The sequence below is a fragment of the Humulus lupulus genome, chromosome X, assembly GCF_963169125.1.
Source record: "Humulus lupulus chromosome X, drHumLupu1.1, whole genome shotgun sequence".
In the NCBI taxonomy this organism is placed as follows: Eukaryota; Viridiplantae; Streptophyta; class Magnoliopsida; order Rosales; family Cannabaceae; genus Humulus; species Humulus lupulus.
In genome coordinates, this window is record NC_084802.1 from 221,229,149 (window position 1) to 221,249,014 (window position 19,866).

The 19,866-nt window shown below is 34.0% G+C and overlaps 1 protein-coding gene across 1 annotated transcript; it reads left to right on the plus strand.

Moving 5' to 3' along the window:
- The first annotated feature begins 18,070 nt into the window (after window positions 1-18,070).
- LOC133804038 (protein spotted leaf 11-like) lies at window positions 18,071-18,767 on the plus strand. Its single transcript, XM_062242186.1, has 3 exons — window positions 18,071-18,415; window positions 18,503-18,582; window positions 18,661-18,767. Exons 1-3 carry the CDS (start codon window positions 18,194-18,196, stop codon window positions 18,707-18,709), a joined length of 351 nt encoding a protein of 116 aa, XP_062098170.1. The 5' UTR covers window positions 18,071-18,193; the 3' UTR covers window positions 18,710-18,767.
- Window positions 18,768-19,866: the final 1,099 nt, after the last annotated feature.

Sequence of the window (19,866 nt, forward strand, 5' to 3'; positions counted from 1 at the left end):
GCTCCCTATTAATCAAATAGATATCAACATTCATATTTCTTTCCAATCATTTAAGAATATAAACATGCATACACAATTAGCAAACCCTGAGTCCAGCTTGTCTTTAGCAGCGAATGTACATGCCAAGCCAGTCTTCAGGAACCCTTAAACCTAGGACGCTCTGATACCAAGTTGTAACACCCTGGATAACCAAGGTTGCTACACTGTGTATTTATAAAGGTGCAAGACTTGCTAATCAAGTCATATAGTTTAAAATGTGACCCTAAAGTTATAATTAGGTTAGGGCAAAAAGATTTTGGTCAAAAGTAGGAAATTTCTCATTAAAATAAATGTTTAATACATGGGATCCCAAAACAGGTTTTAAAGGACACTTTACAAAAGTTTCAAATTTTATGTACAATCACAAGCCACTTTAATGGAAAAATAGGCGCTTTAGGTTCTCCTCTCCCGGTATCATTCCTCGGCCGTGGCGGCCGAATAGCTGACTATGTACATTCTACCCCAGAGCTCTCCAACTCAGGACTGGTCCAGCTTGGGCTTGCCTTTACCTGCACCACGTAGCACCTGTGAGCCAAGGCCCATCAAGAAAACCATAATGCATAGCATAAGCAAGAATCAATAGACAGATAATTCACAAATTACCAATCAGATACTCAGCAAGTCACATTGTTCATATAATAATGATACCAATATGCAAATCAATAATCAATCATCCAGATAATAAATATGCCATAATCATCAGATTAAAAGCAATAAACATATCACATAATATCCAGGGTCGACACCCTTAGGCTGCACCCTTTGCCTATTCTACTAACTCCGACTCGCTTAGGCTGAGCTCAGTGATTATATACTTAACCTCAACAACCAGTGGCCGAGCCGCGTCCTGGGCGCAAATATAGATTCCGACACTCTTAGGTCGTTTATCTCATGTCCCCATGGCATAATACAATCATATAACATCACATGCAAGTATAGGGAACTCTTAGTCCCAACATAACCACATAACCAAGTGCATTTTTCTTACCTTTGATTTCGAGCGCTTCGGTTAACAGAAATGGTCCTCGAGCACAATCCCGTCCAAGCTTTAGCGTACACCTAGTAACAACCGACAAATAGAACCCTCATTAGCATTCAATTCTGTAACCTAACTTCAAGACCAATCCCGAGCCCTCAGGAAGCCTCAATTCCACCAAACATGGTGGTGGAATCGACCCCCGAGCCCCCAAGCAAAAACCCTAAGAAAAATACCCGAAACCCATTTCTGGAGGCAAGGTAGTGTTACAGAGCCACAAGGTGGGCGCAACAGCGCTACAAGAAAAGACAAACGCCCCCCAGAAAGCAAAGCATAGCGTTGTAGGGCTCTGATGCTAGCGCTACAGTGCTATAAATAGCACTAGCAACCCTTTGACCATAAAGACCATAAATCCCCTCCAAACCTCAACCATGCTTCAAATTAAGCCTACCATCCACTACATCTCATCCAACATGGCCTAACAACTTCAAATTTGGCCAGATACACCATCAAACACAGAAAACCAAGATTGACCTTGAAGCTCAAGAACTTAACCAGAATACCCAGAAATTCAAATGTCCAAGCCCAGAAATTATTACCTTTAATGGAGAATTCGACCCTAGGTTTCTCTCTCTGTCCTTCCAGCCTTTAGTTCCTCAAGTTCCCAAGCTCAAATCCTTGAATTCCCATCCAAAGTTCAGATTCAAAGATCAAACATAACAAAATTCAGCCATCACAAAAAAAAAAAAAAAACTAGAAACCTTACCTTAATTGGACATTAACTTCAGCTGAAGCTTCTAGCTTCACCAAGAACCAAGTCCCAAGCTCTAGCCTAAACCTGCTCAGAGTTTACAGCTTCAAATTTCAGAAGAAAGGGTGAAGGGAGAAGAAACCGTGTGGGAGAACAAGGAGTCTCTGTTTTTCTTCTTTCTTTCTTTCCTTCAATTTCTACTATTTTATACAACTTCCACTAAGTCTAAAAACAAACAAAATAACCCTTATCCCCTTTTTAACCATCAAATGACCATTTTCCCCTCCCAAATAAACCTAAGTCTTTAAACATTCTAAGGGCATTTTGGTCATTTTCTTCAAATTCCTGCTAATTCCTCAAGTGTTCCTAATATTTACCACTTAATTCTCGTCATCTAATTAATCACCAATTATTTTTCCCAAGGTCTAAAAATCTCCAATATATTTCTCTGATTCCCAAACAAATACCCCCAGACTCCCCCGAGCCGGGTATAAACCCCCACTGTGACTATGTCGCTAAACCGCTCACTAGGATCGCTTCGAGCCACAAGCTGCAAATATATCAACATAATAATGTGGTCTCAAAAATTTATCGTAAATAATTACATTTATGCCCTCAACAGGCCAAAATTACAAATATGCCCTTATAATCTAGACAGGGCCTACATGCATACTAATATTCATAATTATGCATCTCATATATCCATATAATCATGTAAACATGCTTATCACGTAATCATGAATTTAATCATTTAAATCACACATAAACCAATTATGCCCTCCCGGCACACTAATCAAGGCCCTTAAGCCTTATTAGTAATTTTTGGGTCGTTACAGTAAATCTAAAAAAGGAGGTTACTGTTAACAACACAGACTCTCTCTCAGAAACAAAAGCGATAGTTTTCCTAAACCTGAAAGCTATTCAATTCCACTTCTGTAATGCCCTAAACTCCAGGGACCATTACGGTGTGCCTTGTAAACAGTGCTAAACTCGCTAATCGAGTCATTTGGCCAAAATCGTGTAACTAAGTTTGATTAGCGGTTTAGGGCTTAAAATTTTTGGTTAAGATATAACGTTTCATTAGATTGTTTACTATATACATTAAGATCCCAAAAATATAATCTAAAGGTCTATTACAAGAAAATATTTACAACCAGCCGATCTAAGCGGCAAAACAGGGTTTAACCCTAGTTCCTCTTCAAACCTCGCCCGTGACGGTCGAGCAATCGCATATGTACACATCGCCACCTAAGCTCTCCAACTCAAGGATGGTCTAGCTTTCTTTTGCGTTTACCTGCATAGCACCCGTGAGCCGAAGCCCAGCAAGAAAACTCAATATGCTCATGAATAGTCATATAATGATATCAAATCATAAGGCACACTCCTAGCAGATATAGCCCTATTCAAGCAGGCAAACAGATTCAGGAAATGATGGGTATCCAGGATAGAGAATCCTGCCCTCCTGAATGGATGACTATCAAGTCAATCTCAATCAGATAGGTGATAACACTGGTGGTTTCGGTAACCATATCAGGCATATAGCCCTGAGTTGAAGAGTGACAGTTGTAATAGTCACTAACGTGGGTTCCATTCCCTTTAGCCATGTGACGATTGGGTCACCGAGGCTTATAAATAAGTGATCATTTCACTAGCTTAAACAGGATAGGTGCATGATGACTAGTCACCAACATAACCTACCTCATGACCATAGAGTCATAACCATGGGATTCTGCTCCCTAGCCATGTGACAAGCATTCACCTAGGCCTTAGGCCCTGGCTCTGAGTAAATAGTCTTATACTAGTCAAGCGATTATAGGTTTCATCGACCTTAGGCTCGGCCCAGCAATAATGCCCTAGAGTCATTCAACGCTGATATCGATTAGATCTAATCTTTTATCGGCCCTACGTTCATGACACTTATGCCGTTTCCAGCTCTTAGGTCAGTAATACGTGACCAGTGCCGACCCTGACTAGTCAGTGCCATACACAAGTAAGCAATGCTACCAAACATATATCATATGTCAAATATCTGAATACAGGGCATTCAACATGCTTTCTTAACAATTGCTAGCATAATTAGGACCATGCATAAACACAAAGACTCAAGCTCTGAACTATCTCATATTCAATATTCATAGCATGCCCTAATCACATGTTTCTCGTGCATCACATGCATCCCATTTAATCACTTGACATGCCTCAACAATAACCATGCATGTCACATTTAATCACCCAACATGCATCAAGAATAACCATGCATGTCATATATACACAGGGTGCAGTTTTCTTACCTCGGGTTCGAGGAAGAATTAGTAAGAGAACGACCCTTGAGAACGATCAATCCTTTGATCCTTTAGCGGTCACCTAGTCATAACCAGATATGGAATCCCATCAATAAAATAAATCATAAAAAGGATTACAATCTAAAACCTCACTCCCGGGATCCATCCCGCACTCTCGAGAATCTCAATATACCCAAACGGGGTAGAGGAACCAACCCCCGAGCCCTAAAATAGGCTTCCTGGAAAATTCACTAGCACTGGGGTGCTGTCTAGTGGCGTTGGGGCACTGCCCCAAAGTCAGAGAAGCCCAAAACCTGCCCTGCCTAGCACTGGGGTGCCATCAGCAGACCAGAAACTTTTCTAGACTTATCCCCTGCGATCCCCCTTAAAAAACCAAGCATTCAAATCAATCCCAAACATCACCCAAACATCCAATTCAACCCCTAAACTTCATCTACAACACACCCTCATCAAAACCCAAGCAATCAAACTTAAAATCTTCCATGAATTCTCACAACTAACACCTCAAATTCTCAACTGAAAACTTACTTGAAAAAAATAGAGTATAGCTTAAATTCATGGATGTAATCTTACCTCAAGCTTGATTTAGACCCCCTTCTATGGTTGAACTAAGGTTCTAAGCCCTCAAGCCTTGCTCTCCTAGCTTGGATCCTCAAATTGGCTCTCAAAAATTGAAAGGAAGAAGGAGAGAAGATAGGTACAGGAAGGAGAGATGAGGATGATAATGATGCTCTTCTTTGTTACATTTTCTACAGCATTAAGGATTGATATATATATATATCCTTAGGGTGAAAATACCTAAATGCCCCTAGGCTTACATTGTTTCCTTAATAGCCCTGAAGGGCAAAACCGTCATTTCCCGCCTATCTCGTTAATTATAATTAACACCCTCCAATTCCCGCTATTCTCGATATTCTCAAATACTAATAATTCATATCCTGTTACCCTCTAATTCTCGGCAACATTTTAATCATCAAATAATCCCGAGACTCACTCCGAGCCCCAAACTTAATCCCATTATGACTAGACCTAAAACTTGCATTCCATGATCGTCCCATGCCGAATGACTCGAATCAATCCACATATAATGTGGTATTATTTATAATTTACCCACATGCATGAGAATACACAATCACACCCTCAACAGGCCAAATTACCAAAATGCCCTTATAATTAAAAATGAACCCATATGCATGCATTTACCATCATATAATAATATAATTCACATAAACATGCATATAATCACTAAATATCATAATAAATCAATTATGGCCCTCCCGGCCTCCTAATCGAGGTCTTAAACCTCATTAGGAAATTTGGGGCATTACAACTTCTATCTATCAAAACTCTATAGATCTCATGTGTTGAGTACATCTAGAGAGTTATAAATCAACCTTTTGAATCCTACGTGCCCACACACATCCTTGTGTGTTTGATGATTGGTCTAAAATATCAAGGTGTGAGTCTTCAGAACTTGGATAGGAAGATCATTGATTTTATACAAAAAGATTCGAGGATACTTGATCGTCTACAAGAGGTAATCTCTAATCTGATTGTAGGTGATTTAATATATATATGTGTGTGTATATGATCTTGGCTAGTATTAATAATTATTAAAAAGTGCTCATTCCCCGTTGCGTATCTTTGATTTGCTCTTTTAATACCAACAGAATGATCATCAAAGGGTTTCTTGTGCTGCTCATCTACTCAAGATGGATGCCAGAATCTGGTGGTATGTGGTGAAGCAAACATGTAACCGAAACACCATGACTTAGGCTGTCTTCATTCAAGTGTTTAGCAAGAAGCACTATAGTGCGGCTGCACTAGCAAGCAGGGTCGACGAGTTCGTAACATTGACGCTGGGCAACCTTTCGTTGATTTGGGGTTGTGCTCAATAGCTGCCGTCCCATCCCTCATTATTGATGCTAATTTTGCGCCTGTCTTTTTTCTATTCACTAATATTTCTTTTTGACTGAAACGAGATTGGCCAGCCAGGGCCTCCCCACCCGTGCCCGCCCCGTGCCTGGGTGCTACCTACTCAGCCGCGACCCCGCGACTCCCTCCTGCAACGCGCCCCTCCCGCGCACAGCACCTGCACGCTTGCCCTAGTTGTGCTCCTGTTCCATGCGTGCGTAGCACCTGCGGCTCCCCATCCACGCAGCCGCAACTTGCCGAGCCCTTGTGGCTCCTCCATGTCACTGGCCCTAGTGATCTTGGGCACCATTCTAGGTGCCCAAGTTAGATCCTAATTTTGTACCATTATCTTTTATTGAATTAATTTTAAATTATTTGAATTTAAAATATTAATTATCTCATTTTATTTTTATTAGAAAAATAAAATATCTTTTAGTTGGTTAAGATTTTATCTTAAGTTTAAATAATTATTTTAATTTGATTATTTTAATTATTTAAATTCAACAAATGAAAAATATGACATAAATAGTTATTTAATTAAAAGTTAGTTTTAATTAAATAAATTAATTAAAAAGTTAGTTTCTAATTAATTAATTGGGCCTAATAAATTCCTATAGAATTGCAAGAAAGCCTAAAAGAGAGGATAAACATTCTTGGAGTCTTGAAACAAGTCATAAACTAGTTTTGAAATTTTATTTCTATTTTTTCAAAGGTGGTAAATTTAGAAATACCCAATAGTAGTCGATTCATCATTTATTGTTTATTTATTGTATTTATTTAAATAATTGTTAATTATGTAGCACACCAATTTTTTTAGAGTAATTAATTTTGTGCTTTGTTTTATTAATAATTATTAAGTGTTAGAAATTATTTAAAATTTTTGAATTGTTTGGTAGGAATTATGTGATTTTAATTGTTAGTTGTTTTAATTTATTTTGTAAGTAAAATAAGTTTTGATTGAATGCAGCAAGGAACATGGTAAGTAGTGATGCACATGAGCAATTAGGTGTGTGCATGTGCATGGTTGCATGGTGAGCATGCAAAAGTTTTTCCTACACATTTTCTTTCCTTTTTTGTTTTATTTAATTAAGGAATAATAAGAATTAAAAAAATAAATAAAATAAAAAGAAGAGGAAATAGGGGGAGGTGTGTGAGGTAGAGTGGGAAATGGATAATTTTCTTTTCCTATTTTGTTTGGAAATTAAATTGGTGATAATAGTTAAATGGGAAAACGAAGTTGTCCTCTTTTTATACATTATTTATCTCCTTTATTTAAGACAATCAAATAAACCAAATAAAGAAAAGGATTATATTTGGGAAACTTTCCCATTTCCCCATTTGCTCTTGTGGTTCCGTCGACTAGAGGAGAGAAGAGAGAGAGAGAGAGAGAGAGAGAGGAAGAGAGAAAGAAAGAAAGAGAGAGAGAAAGAAAGAGAGATCATGAAAGTGAAGGAGAGGAAGAAGAAGAGGGGTTCGAAAATCCTAATAGGTATGGCTTTGATGTTTTGTTTTGATTTGGGTTTGATTTCTTTAGATTAGTCCTCATCTCATCACTAAGTGTTTTTTTTTTTTTTTTGCGATTTGGAAAACCCCTAGGGTGCCCAAGGTTATTGTGCTCCTGTGTACTTGAACACAATCGAGGAAGGTAATAGAATTTTTTCTCAATCTCTTGTTGTTTTAGTGAATGTAATCTCTTGTGTCATGTTTGGATTTTTTGTTTTATAAATATGATTATAATCTATGGAGATTTCAATGTTTGGTTATTTTTATGATGTTGTTGTGTATTGGTTCTTGGTTGAATTTTTCTAGATTTCTAGAAGGGCATATGCGAATGGTAGTGATTGTTTTATTTCACATGAAAAGTATAGTGTTTGCTAATAAGCCTCATGGGAATATTTGAGAGATTATGTGTTTGATGAGATTTATGTGGGGATATTTTTTTTTTTTTTTATGTTTATGTTTCTATGATCATTTTGAAACTAATGGTTTATGTAAAGGCATGCAAGGATGATGGTAGATAAATGCTAGGGGTCATGTGAGTGTAAATGAGGTTATTGGTATTTTATGTTTAATGTTCATGTGGGTTTCGGCCTATAGGGGTCATTATTGCACGTTGGTTATTTTTTATTTTATTTGATGGCACAAAAACTCATTAGAAACATGATAGGTTATTTTGTTGAATTTGGGAATTTATTTTAAGTCCCTTACAAATGATGATCTAATTGGTATATGAAGTTTTGGTCTAAGCAATTGTTTAAACATGATTAAAAATAGGTTTTATGTTAATTATGTTTGCTGTTTTTTTTTTTTTTATAATTTGTGAGTATAATGGTAGATTAGTGTTTTGAAATGCACATATGATTTCTCAAAGTGGTATTTGACTTTAAGTAAATAAAAGGTAATATTTTTTCACATGTTAATGGTGTTTTTGTAAAATTAATACATGCAGATTTTTTTGTAAATTTTATGAGAGAAAATATAGTTTTAATCCAAGTTTGTAATTTGATTGAATAAATAGTTGCTCGAATTTTTGGTAAATAGTAAGAAAAGTCTTTTAAATGAGATAAATAAAACCACTACATCAAATAAAAAGTAAACCCTACACTATGTATATGATAATTGTGGCATTTTCAAAAAGTAAATATGTATTTTTCACATTATTATTTATGTACAATTTTTTTTATTTAAAATCTGAAAAATATTATGGTTTAAATCCATTTGTGATTTTTAAACAAATTAATAGTTACTGAAACTTTGGGTTATTAAAATAAAATAATCATTTTAGTTAAGATGAATAAGTCCTACAGCCCAATAAATTATGTCTTAAATAATATATATGAAAATATAATTTTTCCACGCTTTATTTATGAATTTTGACATATAAAAACATGCCCTTTTTTTAGAGATTAGTAAAAATATTTTCTAAAAGAAACAAGAAACAAATTTAGTTATTCTAAATAGCTACAACTTTTGTCACATTTTTTTTACTAATTAAATAATAAATAGAATTGTTATTTTATCATAAATTAGAGAAGGCTTATGGATTATTTTTAAAGTAAAAATGTCGTATTAAAAATTTGTATAACAAATTTTGGGATTTAAAGAAACAATTAATGATAAATAAAGAATGATGTTGAACTTTGTTTGAAAAAGGCAAGAAATAAGCATGTAGGAATTATCGTTTTAAAACGTTAGATTTTAAGAACGCTCCCACGTATGCATGTCACATGCAAATGCATTTTTACGTTCAAATATATCCATATTGTTCAAACACATGATTTTTACTTTGTAACCATGAAGGTTAATAGGTAGAATTAACATTATTCTTTTATGATTTTATGTGGAAATATTGTATGTTCACAATTATTGAGCAATTTGTGCCACGTGTGCATGGCCCATGCACACGTGAGGTATGTATGTTGGGCATGATTAATCTTACGTGATTCTAAGAGACGAACGTTTGATTATGATTATAGGCTCGTTGTGACGTATTCTCATTTTTGCTCTGCTCGGACCTGAGGTAAGGAAGTAAGATATAATTTCTATGTTTATGCTATGAAATGGTAAGACTTGCACGTTACAAGGAATAATATGCTATGTATATGATGATGCTATGTTTTGATGATAATCCATGTGATATGGAAAAATAGAATTCTATCTTGATATGTATGACGAGTTTGATGCAACTTGTGTTTTCTTTGTTTTGATGTGAACTGAATTACATGTGTTTGTACGATGAATGAAAAGAGATGGTTGCTAGCGTGTTGAACACAACACAAAAAAAAAGTTACTACGATATGAAGTAACTTAGAGGGCGGATGTGCCGAGGTTATTCAATGACCTAAGAACATGTTTACCTCATAGAGGAGGATTTACCAGCCCAGTTATACTGTTACCTCAAGATGTGTCATGGACAACATAAGTGCCATGATCACAAAGAGTATGCTTATGTTGAATGAATGTGATGTATGACTACGTTTTTTTTTTAATATGAGATATGAGTATGATGATATTATGAATTGTTCTGTTATGTTATACATGTCTTTCTTGTCTTATCTTTGATTTTGTTGTACTTCCTTAATAGGTTTTTAGCTCACCCCCTTACTCTCCCCCTTTTAGGTAATAAATGGGGTTTCTCTCAGGCACGCGCTATGATGTGGGGAGTTCCAACGTCTGAGTGTGTATGGCATGGGGGTTTCCAATGAGCGAATAAATGATCAACATAAGCATTGAGTTTTAAAGAACTATATGTTATGGAATTTATTTTTAAATATGCCAGTGGGACTTGAACTTTTTTTTTTCTTTAAACATTGCATAGGAACACTTTATTTTTATTTTAAACTATTGGGCCCAAACTTGCATGTTTTATCAAGGCCCAACATAATTTATCTTTTAAGTGGTATTTTTTTAATTATCTATGAGATAAGATACGTTTTTACAAATTAATGTTTGATTGATAACATGATCATGCATTAGTCCATTACATGTCATTCATGAAACGCCACACAGTTTTAATTAATCATGCAACTTTTAGAAACATGATTATTTACAAATTAATGTTTATGTGAATTTTTTTGGAGAAATCAATTGCATGTAAACTACTAAGTATTAAATTAGTTAAAACTTGGTAATTCACACCATAATAAAGGCAACTGTTTTCTATAGGCCTTTAAGATTACCAACATTATTTAAAAAGTGTTTTTATTAAAGTTAGATGAATGTAATGGGTAATTATCTAGATCACATTAATTGTAGAAACAAGCTCTTTTATAATTAAATGTATTTTATAATTAATTACATTCATAGGTTATAAATAAACTAGTAATTAATTTGGAATTAATTGATTAGTTTAATAAAACACATCATTTCTAAAAAAGTAAGTGGGAGAAGGTGAACATCTCAATGTGACCTATGGTCTCCATTATTAGTACAACACCGTGAGATATGAATAGGGCCTCGAGGCGACTTTTTTTTTTGTCTCCCTAAGGAAATTTTCTAGACATATTAATACCAATTTTGGCTTCTTAGGAAGATAGGAATGAGTGATGTATATTAGGTTTGACCAACCCTAATGTGACACTCTCTAAGTTAAGTAATGAATTCCGAAATAATGGGTTACACTTACAAAGATGCAATTAAGCTTTTGTAGTGGATAATTGCATCTTGACCAAACTAGGGGTACTTTATTTTTAAAAGATAAAATAAAGAGTTATTTCGAGTTTTAAATTATAAAGATAAGATTGTCTTATAAGTTATCCGAATTTAACTTGACCGACCCTAAGGCGACACTTTATTTGTTGGTTAGTTTTATCGTGAAAAAGTTAATGTGTATTTATGTGTTTTAATTGTTGCATTCATGCATCATATTTACTTTCTGAATAATTGATATTTTTCAAATAGTAGTATTATTGTATTTTATTTATTTTCAGTTATAAAATGTTTCCACCCAATTATTTTCCTATTATGTGCTCGGTGATGTATCATATGATTGATGATCTTCTAAGTATAGTGAAACTAACTGAAGAAGATGAAGGAGGATGAATTAATTCAACTTTGTTTATTTTTCTGGCTAAAAAGCTTAAACATATCTATAATGAAAAACAACCTCCTCCTGTACCATCATTGAATGCAAGGAAAGGGGAACTTGAAAAATATACTGATTGGATAAGATCAAATCACATGGCGAGATTTTACATTCTTAGTACCATGGAAGAAAAGCTAAGGAAAAAGTTTGAACAAATTGAATATGCTAGTGATATGTGGGATGTTGTCTATGAGGATATACAGACAAGATTGCAATCACGAAAAATGTAGATATGATTTACCTTTATCTTAGACTTAATAGTGGATTATAACATATAACATTTTGAATCTTTGATTTGGAAACCACTAAACATATTTTTATTCTTCTTTATAGACACTTGAACAATCAAGAGGAACTTGCAGATGGAGACAAAAAGGGAAAGAGGAAGAGAGAGAAAGTGTCTGGTTCAAGAAAGCGTTGAAGAAAGTCTTTTTATTTTAAAATTCTTTAGTAATTATTAAAAGAAAACTTTATTGTTGTTTGAATAATGTTTTAGTATGTTTCTTTTAGTATTTTGATTTTTATTGCATGTATTAACTTTAGAATATTTTATTCATAATTTGATTATTCTTAATTTTTCAGTAGACATGCAATTGAATATTCAGACATTAAAAACGCTTTCATGAAAATTGAACAAATGCTTAATAACTCAGAATTATTTTAAAGTAGCAAAACCGCAAGGAAACAAAAGCTAAAAAGTTTCAAACGAGGATGACACATATCATTGGCATCTTAGACTTGGTCATATAGGTCTAGACAGGATAAACCAGTTAACAAAAGATGGACCTTTGAGAGAATTAATAGTTGGAACTCTTCCGGTTTGTGAATCTTGTCTCGAAGGAAAAATGACCAAACATCCTTTCTCAGCAAAAAGGGAATAGAGCTAAAGAACCTTTGGAGCTTGTAGACAACAATGTATGTGGTCCAATCCATGTGCAAGCAAGAGGTGGGTATGAGTACTTCGTCACTTTTATTGACAATTACTCAAGAAATGGTCATACTTACTTAATGCTTAGGAAATCTGAAACTTTTGGTAAGTTTCAAGAATTCAAAGCTGAGGCTTAGAAGCAATTAGGTAAAGCTCTTAAGACACTTCGATCTGATCGAGGTTGAGAATATTTGGATTTAGAATTCAAAGATTTCTTGCTGGAACATGGTATTCTATCCCAACTCACAACACCATAAATGACACAGCAAAATGGTGTTTCTAAAAGAAGAAACATGACTTTGTTAGACATGGTCTGGTCTTTGTTAAGCTACTCTTCACTTCCTCTCTCATTTTTGGGATATGCACTTCAAACGGTGACTTACATTTTGAATGTAGTCCCATCTAAGACCATAAGCAAAACACCACTAGAGCTGTGGAATGGAAACAATCCTAGTTTGCACCATATCCGCATTTGGGGCTGTCCTGCTCATGTTCTTAGTCCTAAATCAGGGAAACTTGATTTAAGGTATGAAGTGTGCATTTTTGTGAGCTACGCTCCAGATACAAGAGGCGGTTACTTCTATATTCCCAAGGACCAAAAGGTATTTGTTTCAACAAATGCAACATTCCTTGAACGTGACTATATGAATAAGTATAAACCTCAGAGCAAAGTAGTTTTAGAGGAACTCACAGCTAATAATATTCTATCACCTTCTTCTTCATCATTAAATGATCAATGAAAAATCAAGGAAACCACTATTCCTGGAAAAGAAACCCCGGTGCAACATCGTAGTGGGAGGATTGTGAGACAACATGTACGCTACGAATGTAAGGCACATGCTCTTATTTCTGATATAGACAAGGATGATCCATAAAAGGAGAAAAGGCAAGAAGCCATGAAGCAAGAAATGGAGTCTATGTTTTCCAATTATTTCTGGAAACTTATAGATCCACCTGAAGATGTCAGGCCCATTGGGGGCAAATGGATATACAAGAAGAAAAGAGGTGTAGATGGAAAACTGGAGACTTTCAAAGCAAGGCTAGTAGCCAAAGGCTATATTCAGAGAGAAGGTGTTGATTATGAAGAAACATTTTGTCCTGTGGACATGCTTAAATCACTACAACAAAACCCCCCTTCAATAACACATCATTATAATACTATTAAAAAAGTATTATAGTATATATAAAGTTAATGAGTAAAGTAACACGCAAGTGAAAAAAAAAGCGGCAGGTGAAAAAAAAAGCGGCAAATTTTCCTTCTCATTTTCCCTTTCTCTCTCTGTCTCAGTCTTCATCTCTTTCTCTCTGTCTCATTTTCCCTATCTCGGACTGAACCAATCTTCATCTCTTTCTCTCTTTGTTTCATTTTCCATCACATTTTCCTTCTCTCCTTTCTCTTCCTGCTATACCCATCACCACCTCCTCCTCCTCCTCCTCTCTCGGACCGAACCACTGCCTCTCTCAGACCGAACCTCCTACTGGAGCCTTGACGAAGAAAAAAAATGGAGCCAAAGTAAATTTCAAGATATATGCCTCCTCCTCATCATTTTCATCTCCATTTCAATTTTCATTTGAGAACCTAACAAAGGTTAGATCTTCCCTTGAGGTTTGATTTTTTTTGGATATTTATGTTTTGGTTGTTGTAATCTGTTGTCTATGAGCTCAATATTTTTGTTTCTTCATCTCACTTTAATATTGATCGATGCCAAGTCTCGACCCGCGGTGGTCACTTTTTGAGTATTTATGGTTTTGTTTTGAATATAATTTTGGGATTATACATGACATGAATATGAATAATTCTTACTAAATGGATTCGGGTGTTTATATATGTATGTATATATTGCTTAAACATGGGTATAATCGCATCTAATTTGCGAATAAGAGTTTTTGGATTGGTATATTTCAATAAGAGCGTGGCCTATGTTGTGTTTGAATAGGAATGACAGGGAATAGTTGTTTTTCTTTTTGAGTTTACAGCATCTGATGTTTTTCATGAAACACAATTTGAAATTAATGTCTTCTAATCCAGTGAATATTTCAATATGCCCTTTAATCTTTTTAGTAGCTTGTACTTTGTATTGTGTTTAGTTATTAGTAATGACTGCTGAGATTAGATTCTTTGGTTAGATTAAACAGCTTTAGAAAATTCTAAGGATTTCCTTTCAAAGAAACACTTATATTACTATGTTCTGTACCTTTAGAGGATTTCGAGGATGAAGTCTCTCTTTTAATTGCTGGAGACTCATGGTTCTTGGTTTTGACAATGGATAATGATGTAGGATTTTTGAAATCTGGTCACAACATAAAACTAAGAACCCACTTCTGAATTATCTTAAGTTGTTTGATCTCACCAAGGAATTATCTTTTGCTGCTGGTTTTAATGAAGTTTGAAGTGGTTTGGTGCTATTATCAGTAATCCTTCCATAACTTTAAATTTCAGCCAAATGTACTGAACTATTGTTGTGGCTGGAAAGCATCAATTATATGTTTGTTTTGTTTTTAGACATAGCAAAGGGAATTACTGGCTTTGATTTTCTTGTTCTTTTTTCACTTATTGTTTATGTTCTTGATTTTATAATTATCATTTTTCTTGCTCTCATTGGTTGTCCTGAGAATGAGGATAATGAAAAGTTTAGTTTCATTTCTTTGTTGTTTGTATTTTTGTAAGAAATCAACATTCAGAGGCTGGGGTGATGTCTTTTATTTTATTTTTTGAGATGCAGAGGTGATGCTTTAAAAGTATTAATTATTATCAAATAAGTTGAGGTATTTTTTTAGCCAAATATTGGTTTGGTTTTGTGATTGGAGAATAGTGGAGTGTATGTATGTTGATGATCATATATTGCTATATCGTATAGAGAGAAAATGAACTCTAGTCTTGGTGTCTGGAGTGTAGAGAGATTTATTCTTCTTCTTTGTTTATGATAGACATAGAAAAATTCAAATAAAGTAGTCTATAACTTAACTATCCCAAAATTGAGAATAGTTTTTGGTATCCACCAATGTTATTCTAGTACTGACTTGCAAACTTTTTTCTCTCTTGGAAAGTGAAAGCAACTTTGACTATTCCAATTTGATGTAGATTCCTTAAATTTTCAATACAACTCCAATCATAATACTAAATATTTATTTTTTAAGACAAGGAGTAGTAACATTTCTTCAAAATATTACCATAAAAATCTTCATCTACAACTTACTTTTTTTTTTAAATAATAATCAAATAGTAACTAAAAAAAAACATTTTTAGCCAATTTTTTATTTTTTGATAATTAAATAATAGTACATGCAAATAAAAAAAGCATAGTAACACCTCCAATCGAAATGCTTTGTTCTTGTTGTTTGACAATCTCTTTTAAAGTGAAAGTGAATATTTCTTTGTTTTGGTGACTCTGCTGAGCAGTTTGCCCAAGTCAGCTAGCTAGCATCACTACTCTTAGACCTAAAAACTACAGAGGGAGTGAAAGAAAGCATTGGTCATTTTAGTGATCAAAAAATGTTATTAAGAGAGGGGGAGAACATAAACAACATCATAGAATAGCTCACCAAATCCAAAAAAGAAAAAGGAAAATAGAACTGGGACTTCATGAAAGAATGGATTATATTTTTGACCGTTTTAGACCTCTCCCTGAAATCTCACTTTGTCATTCAAAATCTGAATTAGGCTTCAGAGACAGTGAGAGTTGCAAAATACTTTCCTTACTCAGATAAGGTAACAAATAATAGGTTAGTATGGTATCCTCGATTTTTGATTGAAAACGGATGAGAGAAACAAAATAGTAAGGAAAGTATTATGGAAACTAGAAAGGCTTCTCAGATTAGCTGGGGGCTGATGCCATTGTCTTGCATATGAATGGTCTAGAATCTGTGAAACTGAGACACTAAAACACAGCTAACAAAGAATAGCACCACATTAACTGAACCATTTATTACTCATGTAGAATAAATCCCAATCTTGAGTTTTGAATAGTGGAGTGTATGTATGTTTATGTTTCTTTGTTTTTGTATTGGAGATGTGATGTTTTAGTTTTACGCAACTATCATAGGAGTACAAAACTATTATTTTATGTTAAACTGATTTATCTTATGATTATGATTAAATAAAAAATTTCACAGCCATAAATGGCTACTATAATATTTGTCTATATTGTTTTTATTAAATGGTCTCCATATAAGTTGGCTCACCATTTCGCAAGAGCCTCATGTTTCCAATCATATCGTGTTCTCAAAAGTGTTGATGTCTTTGATAGATGATTATTATTATTAACAAAGAGAAGTTTTGTTTACTAAAAAAAATGATAATGATATAGCTTTGAGGAGATAAGTTTTATGTACATAATGTGATTAGTTTTTTTTTGGCATCAACTGCTATAATTTGACCTGTGTATAGAAAAATTTCAAAATCAGCTTCAGAAATTTCACATGGGTCTTAGCAATATCATCACATTTTCTTGGGTCTTTGTAATAATATGGCTAAGACCCATATTTGGCAATTTTTAATCCATGTGAAATTTTCCTTATGGGATATTTTCTTAGGTTGAGTTTAAGTATTTATGTTGCTAGAATAATTGATTGTTGGATTAAAAATTTCATTTGCTTGATTATATTCATTATATTCATACAGTTCCTAACACAGACCACTCTTGCAATGGGGATTAGATCAGACTAGATGCTGGTTCAATCAATATTCCCTCTTCACTATGATGTTCTTTCCCTAGTCTATCTATAAGTACTTTGTTAAGTTTGTTCTTGATATATTGTCAATCCATTTTCCTCAATTTGAACCATTTTATTATACTTTATCTGATATAAGAACAAAGAAGCTGTCCATGAAAAATGTTTTGGTGCATGTGATACTCTTACTAATATGTTTGGTCTTTAATCTATATGAGAGTTTGCTTAATGTTTGGGACTGTAGTTAATATGTTTATTTTGGAATCAATCTTAAATGTATCGTTTTCTTGTTAATTTAGCTTCTGTTTTTTTGCTTTGTCTAACAATATGCATGTTTTAAATTTTATGAGTATCAGGCAGCAAAGGAAATTTTTGAGTTGGCTCTAGAGGCAGACAACTCAAACACCCATGCCAGATATTGGTTGTCCAGATTGCATATGAAATATCATGTTCTTGGAGCATGTAAAGCAGTGTAAGGAGAATTTTATAATTGGCCTTTTTGTTTATCGGCTTACCTTTTTCTGATTTTGGTGATTATTTGTACTCAATTTAAGAGATATCATCACTGTTTTAATGTTTGAAAATTCAACTTTGGAGAAGAAAAATATATGGACTCTCTATCAATAAGAGAGTAAAAAGATGATAGTCTAGTTTTGGGTATGTAAGGATCTGGCCATGTTAATTTCTTGACTAGAGATGTTAAAGCTGTTTAAGATAAAATTCAATATTTTGGTGAAGTAGCCCCTCTTTATGTTATTAAAAAAAAGAAAATTTTGGAAATAGTTACAGAAATGGTTTCTTTTTCTCTAGAATGTAAAATGATCAAGAAAGAAAATTTTCAAAATTTCAAGTTGATATGGCCCCCAATTTATTACTCTCTCTCTCTCTCAATTAAGAAGAGCAAAAGAGAGAATAGAATCACTTGACTCGCAGCTGGATCAGGATTTAATCATGGCAGAGAAAGAAGATGACCCTGACCCTGTAATTCTGAAAAGACTTACAGACAAGCTGCATCTCATGACGATCAATGACCTTAAAAGAAAGTCAGTTGCTTTCCATGAAATGTTTATCACAAGTGATGAAGTTCCAGGGGACTCATTTCAAAAGATGCCGTCCTAACCCAGCAAATGATGCCCCTGAAAGTGATAAGGACTTGGTTAAGCACAGATCTCCTGTTATTCCAGATGATTTTAGGTGCCCAATATCACTTGAGTTGATGAAAGACCCTGTGATTGTCTCCACTGGACAGGTAATAATATCAAGCCACTGCCTTCACAAATTATAACATGTGTATATTGACAATCATTTTAATTTTAATTGTCTAACCTTTTTGCAGACATATGAAAGATCCTGTATTCAAAAGTGGATAGACATACCTGGCAGTACCAGGGATTGCGTGTCCTCGTCCAGTAACAGGTCTACTCTAGTTATCCATTTTCTCAAGTAGGACTAGTTATTTTTATTTTTTAATATAATGAAGAAATCTACTTTTAGGTTGGTGATTTATGGCTTGTTCGGAGATTCAAATGGCTGTAAAGAATGAAGATTATGTAACTATATGGGTGTCTAAGATATGTAAAGACAGTCACTTAACATTTTCAGTATGCGACTTCTAGGGGCTTAGGTTTGTTTTCTATATACTTAATTTCTCTGCCAGAACATTATTTTGCTATAGGATATAATTTCTTTTAGGCATATAAATCAATATCATTAATGCTTAATGCCCTTGGCATACAAATGTGTATATATATATTTATATACAAGAGAAAGTTTAATTGAGTTCAAATATATCACTGAGAATTTTGTTGCTGTAGATGGGAATGCTTGATTATTTTTTTTTACTTTTGGTAATTGGAATGATTGTGGGAACCAAGATATAGAAACATTTTAAAGTTAGATACTTATAGTCTAAAGAAGAAGAAACTAAAGAAAGCATTAATATTCATGTACAGAGTCATTTGTTATCATAAGACATTTTACTATCCAAAAAGATAACAACTTAGTAACATCGCCCTAGCCATTTGCAGTCACATATTGGCCTATGGTTTGAATTTGGTCTTCTTGTCTTATATAACTGAACTATTCACGAACAATATCATCAATTCATTTTCTTTCTTATGCTATAAATGTTCAATTTTAGTGATTCTGTTTTTATATGAGTTGCATGACACAACTTTGTTTCAATGTTTCTGGTTTTAAAGAATTGTCCATCTGAGCATTACACACTCTAATGTCAATACCTCATGATTAGCACTATCTGCAACTTTTGAAGCTTAAATTATACTTGAAAGTTATCTTTGTTATATTACAGCTTTATTTAACTTTTGAGGCTTAAGTTAAAAAAATTGATGAGAAATAAAGAGACTCTAGTTTGTTACAGAAGATGATCTATAAAAATAAAGGTCTCTCCCCATCTTTCTGTGCTATTGGGGGCTATTGTTTCTCATCATTTTTCTGTTTCTGGTAGAGGAACTTGAAAAAGAGATAGTTTTTGTTGTGCCAAGTATATCAGGAAGAACACCACAAAACAGAAGCTTTAATCAAGATACAAATTTAAAGACCAAAAAAATTGATCAAACAAATAGCAGTAAAACAAAGAATAACAAAATAACAGGAAACAACACACCAGAATTTACTTGGTTCGAACTAGAGCAAAATTGCTACTAGTCTACATCTAAGGGGCAGCCACTATTATTGATT

Excerpts from the sequence above, each read along its gene's own strand:
- LOC133804038 (XM_062242186.1), top strand. The coding sequence starts at position 18,194 with ATGACCTTAAAAGAAAGTCAGTTGCTTTCCATGAAATGTTTATCACAA. Across the intron at positions 18,416-18,502 it reads TGATTGTCTCCACTGGACAG|ACATATGAAAGATCCTGTAT; the intron begins GTAATAATATCA and ends ACCTTTTTGCAG. Across the intron at positions 18,583-18,660 it reads GTGTCCTCGTCCAGTAACAG|GTTGGTGATTTATGGCTTGT; the intron begins GTCTACTCTAGT and ends ATCTACTTTTAG.